This window comes from Gadus morhua, chromosome 4, assembly GCF_902167405.1.
Source record: "Gadus morhua chromosome 4, gadMor3.0, whole genome shotgun sequence".
Classification (NCBI taxonomy): Eukaryota; Metazoa; Chordata; class Actinopteri; order Gadiformes; family Gadidae; genus Gadus; species Gadus morhua.
This window is the reverse complement of record NC_044051.1, coordinates 38,318,796-38,326,295: the sequence shown is the minus strand read 5'-3', so window position 1 is coordinate 38,326,295 and position 7,500 is coordinate 38,318,796. Positions and strand designations below refer to the sequence as shown.

Below are 7,500 nucleotides of genomic sequence, written 5' to 3'. Positions count from 1 at the left end.
GGATTCCCGTCGGAGTGACACTACCCTCCGGGCCCGACGGCAAACAGCACTGACACTGATTCCCACCCTGTCCAGGTCTCTTCGGTACAACCCCGAAAACGCAACCTTTAGTCCGACGGGGGGACTACTTTGCTAAAGTATCGGCTTCGCGGCCTCCGGGGCTAGCACTTCTGATCTTTAAGCAAAGAAGCGTGTCACAAACAAGGCATGACTTTATCTTGTTTTAGACGCTGATGCACCTTAAAGCTATTCCTACAAGCGCTACCATTCTGATTTGTCTAATTACTTCCCTCTTTCCCGCTATTTGATGATTAATCAAACGGCGTCTTTTTGCGTGATTGGACAAAGAACGGCATTCGTTTTTGAACTCTGCCAACATCCCAACACCGCCTCCTCCACTGTGATCTCCGTTCATGAAATCTGTGCCCTCGGGCGTGTGACGACATCATTAAACAGTCTAATTCCAAACACCGTACGTCTGCGTACGGTGTTTGGAATTAGACTTTTCTTACAAGTGTCGTCTACCTGCCTGTGCAATGTACCAGACAATTGTCCTCTTACGGTATCAGATTATACAAAAAACTATTTCATATACGAGACTAGACAAGGCAGTTTTCCCGGTGGTTTGCTGAACTCGCATTCATATTCCGTTCACTGCTATCATTTCGGTGACAAACATTTGTCTGTCTGGCTCGGGACATAAATGAACATCCGAGCGTGTAAGTAGTATCCTTTCAACCGATTTTCCTTCCCTCCCCATCATCTATCCGTCTTCCCATCATCTCAGGCCGCGGTCGTTGATTCTCCAGACGCACTCACGATCAAAGTGGAACCATGGCTGCCGGTGCGTTATACAGCAGCCTCACGCACACGCCATTGGCCCACAAAGAATGAATTATTTTAAACCACTTCATTGGTTTAAACAAGGTTTAAACGGCAACAGCCACTTGCGGTTAAGCCTCTTGATTGTTGAGGGAACGAGCAAGCGTTTGTTCCGTGTGAAGGAGATTCAATGCACCTTAAAGATGACAGTGCGTTGTTCTTAATGCGTGTTTTGTTTTACAGATCGCTGGAAGCTCGGGGTAACAGGGTGGGTTTTGCCCGACGTGCTTGATAAAATAAAAAAAGTATAGGGGGAAATATTGCCATAAAAGTAGGGGATATGTTAGAATTCATAAGCTTACACTAAATGCTGTTTGGTTGAGTGTTGTCCTTAAACGGCGGGTAAAAGCAGTTGTAGCTCGTGATGCTAACTCAAGCGAGCTTTGACCCGCTTGATGAAACTCCTGGATTCGCTCCCTGTCCAGTGAAAATATTGCCATTAAAGTAGAGAGTACATTAGAATTCATAAGCCATGGTTTTACCTCCCAGACCAGTGTGGTCCTAAAATGGCCGGTAAAAGCAGTTGTAGCTCGTGACGCTAACTCAAGCTAGCTCGTTTGACTCACTTGATGTCACTCTCCTGGATGCGCTCCTCGTCCAGGTCCTCGATGAACTTCTCGCCCTTCATCCAGTAGATGAGCGGGCTGACGTCTCCACTGTAGCCGAAGAAGGCGCGGCACGTCAGGTTCACTGGACTTCCTGTGGGGGGACAGGAAATGGTAAAAATGGTAAATGTACTTCATTAACAAATCACCCATTTGTTCACACATTAACACACAGACGGCGGAGTCAACCATGCCAGGCGACAGCCAGCTCATCAGGAGCAGCTACGTTGAGGTGCCTTGCTCAGGGACACCTCGACACTCAGCGAGGACGAGCCGAGAATCGAACTAGCAACCTTCCCGTTACCAGCCAACCCGCTCTACCTCCTAAGCCACCACCGCCCAAAGCAAATGGGTCGGTAAATTCTCCAACACAAAAATGATACAATTACGTAGGGATATATACTATTACATCCAGGCAATCCAAATTATAAATAAAACAGCTGTGCAAACATCACTTCAAAAATATATATTTCCTTATATAATGTCTTTATGTCGCATATAATCGTACCCGCCTCTGAGTAAACAGTTTCGAGCCATCTTGAAAGAGCAGATAATTAGCTTTTCCACAAAACATTTTGAGCAATGCTGAACAAACTTTGCAAACAACTTTTGCGGCGGCATAGATTTTAACAAATTTGACCATCAGGGTTATGCATCCAAATCCTATGTATGTGTATGTGTGTGTGTGTGTGTGTGCGTGTATGTGCGCGTGTGTGGGAGGATGTGGGGTTCTGTGTCTACGTGTGTCTGTGTTTATGTATGTGTTTGCGTGTGAGGTTGTGGGGTTGTGCGTGTGTGTGTGTTCGCGCGTGTGTGTGTGTGTGTGTGTGTGTGTTCATGAGTTTATGCGTGTACATGTATTTGTATGCGTGCATGTGTGTATGTGTGTGAATACCACAAAATAAATAAACAAATACAGGCCCGGAGAATAAATCACGCGCCAATACCGCGTGGCTCGGCTAGCATCCATTAGCTGCCGGAGCTCTCTTTATTTAGCATTGCTTTCCACTCCGGCGCTCGCGGCTCATTCACTGCACCGACCCCAAGGGCAGCGCGTCCATCGCTTGGCTGGGATACGGCCATGATGTCTGGAGGGAGAAAAAGGATTTTGCCCTGCGCTCGACAAAGCTGAACAAAACGGAATGGATGCTAGCATCGACGACACTGACAGCAGTTGCACCTAAAACGACTCGCACTTAATTAAAATAGATGTATTCAGATTTATGTATGAGTTTATCTATAAATGTATACAAGCACAATCCAGGAAGTGTACTGGAATCGGAGGTCAAACAGGTAAATCAGACAAAATGGCTGCGTGACTCGCATATTGGCTCCGAAACAAAATGGCAGACAGAGCGAGAAGAGACTGCCCAAATTAACAGAAAAGTAAGAGAAAGAGTCCTGCTGAGAGAGACAAAGGCAGGGCAGACACGGCTTATGAGGGAAGAAATCCGACAGCGAGAGATAACACGTATCATTTTCTTTTTTGTATCTTTTCAGCCGATAGAGCAACAGAAAAAACCCAGCGTGGCTCACGTTAGCATTAGCGTTAGCACCGCACTGGCTTCGCTTTCCCCTTTCTCCGTGGGTGGTGGTGGAGTGCGTCCTACATTGTGTGATGTACAGATTCAGGCACCCAAGGGAGATCGGAGAGGGGGGAAAAGGACTCAAACCGTAGAAGGATTTGGGAGAGGAAAATACAGTGTTCCAACCGACGAATCGTCTCTCCCCCCCCCCCCCCCGCCCTCCGTTGCTCTTTCATCGTCGTTGACAACCAACTCAGTGCCGCCAGACTCGGGAACAGACAGGGCACATGTAGACCCTCCAGCTACAAGTATGTCTTATAGCTGCACTCCTGTTCAACTTTGAGAATAATTTTGACTATAGTTTAGAGCCGTCTTTTCTGCACAGAACATGCTCTGGATGGAGAGAGAGAGAGAGAGAGAGAGAGAGAGAGAGAGAGAGAGAGAGAGAGAGAGAGAGAGAGAGAGAGAGAGAGAGAGAGAGAGAGAGAGAGAGAGAGAGAGAGAGAGAGAGACTTTCCGGTGCTCGTGACTTTTCTGCTGATGTTTTTCTTTACTTATCACTAGCTGAGAGGACTTGGATTGAATAACACATTGGTTTCAATAATGAATGCGTCGGCTTTCATGATTCACATCTTGTATCTTGTGTTGTGATTCACTGCTCTGAAGGCAGTGTTGCTAATTCGCTCCAACAAAGTAAAAATCAACACAGCCGGTGATCTTGAATCTGAAGAATGTGTGCTTCAAATGTGTGTCCAAGCAGAAAGTAAGGGGAGCTGAAATAGCTTCCTCAAATAGCCCGCTGATAGCAACCGTTTTCATCTGAACTTCTGCACATTTGTACCCCGTACCAGGAACATAATCAACTCAGAATAATAATTTCCCATCTTTTCTGACTCGTTTGAGGATTATTTTTTTTCAGTTGGTACGACTTGATTGCGGTTGTAATGGCGGACACTCTCCTCCTCCAGATGGGGCGAATGTCGGCCTGTAATTAGCGACTGCGACAGCTAAGAGATAACGGCTGGTAATATGTAGACAAGGGCCTTCGCTAATACAGTCAACCGAGGCCTGGCCAGCAGATAACCATAACATAACAGAGTGAGTGAGTGAGTGAGTGAGTGAGTGAGTGAGTGAGTGAGTGAGTGAGTGAGTGAGTGAGTGAGTGACTGTGTGAGTGAGAGAGTGACTGTGTGAGTGAGTGAGTGAGTGAGTGAGTGAGTGAGTGAGTGAGAGAGTGAGTGAGAGAGTGACACACACACACACACACACGAAAGTACAGCAGTATTGGCTACAATATGCTTTTTACAAACACAGGGTTCTGGGTCCGATCCCCAATGTCCTCGGCTTACCTGGAGGCATTCTAGAGGCAAGACGTCTACAAACAACCTACCTACTCCAAAGCAACACATGGATTCACTGTGTGTAACTCTGGGTAAAAGCGTCAAGTCCCAAAATGCCTCCACACTAAACAACACATTGACGACAAATGAAATGCGTGCGTCACTCTTCTTCTCCACCAGGGGTCTCTGTGGGGCAACAGAGCAACCCGTCAGCGGGGGAAGAGGCGAGCCCAACCGACACAGAACCATGACGGTTGCCGACGACAACACCAAAGAACAGCAACAAAAACATGGCCGCCTCCTCTCTTTCCTCTCCCTGAGACACATGAGGGGTGGGCAGGACTCACGCCGTGCCGTCGGTCTGTACCCTGACAGCGGGCGGTCAGACAGCATTCTGCTCTGTCATGCCGGAGGACATCCCCCACCTTGTTTCCTCTCACTTTTTTTTCAAAAGCAGTGAGATCACAGGTGTGTGAAGGGTTGGTTTAAAAAGCTTGGCTTTACACTCTCTTTGTCTTCCCCCCTAAGACTATCTCCCCCCTATCAGTCTCTCTCTCTCCTCCCTCTCTCTCTCTCTCTCTCTCCCTCTCCCCCTCGCTGTCTCCATTTCTCTCTATCTCCCTCTCCCCCTCGCTCACTCTCTCTCTCTCTCTCTCCCCTCCCTCTGGCTCTCTCTCACCCCCTTTCTCTCTCTCAGTGCCGAAGGGGGTGAAGGGAGAGAAGACAGGAGAGAGAGAGAGAGAGAGAGAGAGAGAGAGAGAGAGAGAGAGAGAGAGAGAGAGAGAGACCAGAGAGTTTGGGGGGGAGGTAAGACAGGAGAGAGAGAGAGAGAGAGAGAGAGAGAGAGAGAGAGAGAGAGAGAGAGAGAGAGAGAGAGAAAGAGAGAGAGAGAGAGAGAGAGAGAGAGAGAGAGAGAGAGAGAGAGAGAGAGAAGAGAGAGAGAGAGAGAGAGATACACCAGAGAATAGGGGAGAGAGAGCGAGAGAGGGAGACTTTTGTCAATGGTGAACGCTAAACTTTGACAAAACAAAGTTCGGGAAGCTGCCGGTCAGCAGATCTGTGAGCTAAGCCCCCGACGTGACTCTCAAGGACACTCTCAGTGTTCTGGAAAGACACGGGCCGAGGGTTGATACGGAGAAGCCGTGTTCGGGGAGGAGGAACAGCTCAACGCGGAGCGGGCAGTGTTGACTTTGTCCGTTGCTCCCAGGTGAGCGGAGGCGGCCAACCGCTCCGTCCTACTCCCATCGTCCTGAAAACCTCGCTTAGCCCCGTGTGAAGCTAACCGACCGTGTCTAGTTCATCATTTTCCCTTTGCTCTTCGTTATCTAGTGCATTCTGTTTATAATTGAATTTGTTAAGATTCGCTTGATTTATTGTTTTTAAAAACGGGTTGTAAATGGGTGACAAAACAGGGATTGTTTACAGTGAAGAGCCACAGCTCTAAAGGGGTTCGAAAAATGACGCAGTGAAGGAAAGTTGTGGTCGACTTTCTTTTGGAACTGACCCCGGTTCAACACAGCACTAAAAATGTGACCCAACAGCAGCCAGAGTTACTGTGATAGTCAAAGAATTACTGTTGCTAATTCCTCGCCATTCCTAGCTCGCTGACTTACCAGCTAGCCTGACACCTACGGCTAACCTCCCAAACTTGTTAGCTTGTAAGCACTTTTGGGTTCTGCGATTGTAACCCGAAAGTCTCTGACTGTGTCTTCCGTTACACAATATCGGCGATAAAAATTTAAAAGACTGTATTTTATAGTTTTTAGTTCCAAGTATATGATGTGTCATCAACAAAGTTTGCAGCCAGCGAGTGGCCCAAGGCACAGCTGTTACAGTTTCGTTTCATTTTACTCTTCTATAAGGAAATATAGCTTTCCATTGGGCGTGTTCCAATAGTCGTTCTATTGTGATTCTGCTCGCCTTTGCGCCCTAAATCCCCAGATGTTCTTCATTGTACCGAGTGACCCCGTAGGGCTCGTACATCGTAGTGTCGCATCGCAAGGACCACCTGCATTTAAGAAGTATCGGAAAATAGGAATGTTATCAGAAGTGTTTTGGTCATTGTCTAGTAACTCTGGTGAATTCCGCCACAACGCTTGTCATTCAAGATGTGCCAAAAAAACGTTTTTACTAGCCTAGGATACAGTATATTTATGATTATTTAGGGGTTAGAACTATCTGGAGAGCTCTCAAACTGTTGGAGTATCTCCAACAGCAAAATCCCATGATGCATTCTGATGCCCTATGCACAGAAGGCAAGAGAAGCAGCCTGATGCAACCAGGGATTCGTCTTAGGCCGCCGTGAATTACGTCTGAAGGTTGGGCTTGTTGTGATTGTGAGAGGGAGAGAGAGAGAGAGAAGGAGAGAGAGAGAGAGAGAGAGAGAGAGAGAGAGAGAGAGAGAGAGAGAGAGAGAGAGAGAGAGAGAGAGAGAGAGAGAGAGAGAGAGAGAGAGAGAGAGAGAGAGAGAGACCCAGGGCTCAGCCAGACCTGGGAGATTTTCCGCCCCAGGGTCTCGATCCCTCGCTCACTCCTCCTCCTGCTTCAGTTCTCCCCAAAGTGGTCCATGACCAGCAACTCAATGAGGGCAGAATGAAGCCTACCCCCGCCCCCCCCCCTCTCTCTCTCCCTCTCCCTCTCTCTCATCTCTTTCTCCTACCTCCGCTTCTCTCTCTGGTCCCTTCATCCTTCTCTCTCCTCCCTCTCTCTCTGTCAATCTATATCTGCTCTCTCTCCCTCCCCCTCTCCCTCTCAGTCCCTCTATGCCTGTCTCTCGGGCTCTCTACTTTTCTCTCTATCCCTCCCCCTCTGTGCCTCCCCCCTTCCCACTGTCGCTCTCTCATCAGTGTACCTCTGCCCTGCGTTCTCTCCTCCTCTCAGTCTGTCCATCTATCCCTCTCCTTCGTCGTTAGCCTCACTCCCCCCCTTGTCTCTCTCCCTCCCTCCCCCCTCCCTCCCTCTCTCCTCCCTGCCCTCCCCTTTATCCATCTCCCTTCTTCACTCCCCGTACCTTTCTCTCTCTCTCTCCCCCTTACCACATCTGCTCTATTCTTTCCTTTCCTCTCCCTCTCTCGCTGATGCCTGTTTGCTACAGCTTTGCCTCCCTCCCCTCTCTCTCCCCCCCCGCCTCCCCCTCCCCTATGCTAC

At 48.5% G+C, this 7,500-nt stretch overlaps 1 protein-coding gene across 1 annotated transcript in view; it reads right to left on the bottom strand.

Moving 5' to 3' along the window:
- The window catches only part of LOC115542622 (interleukin-1 receptor accessory protein-like 1-B), a 204,087-nt gene that overhangs the window by 29,217 nt on the left and 167,370 nt on the right, over positions 1–7,500 (bottom strand). Inside the window, exon 7 of the mRNA XM_030354949.1 lies at positions 1,449–1,581. Within this exon, the coding sequence (XP_030210809.1) occupies positions 1,449–1,581 (133 nt within the window). The remainder of the gene's footprint in view (positions 1–1,448; positions 1,582–7,500) is intronic.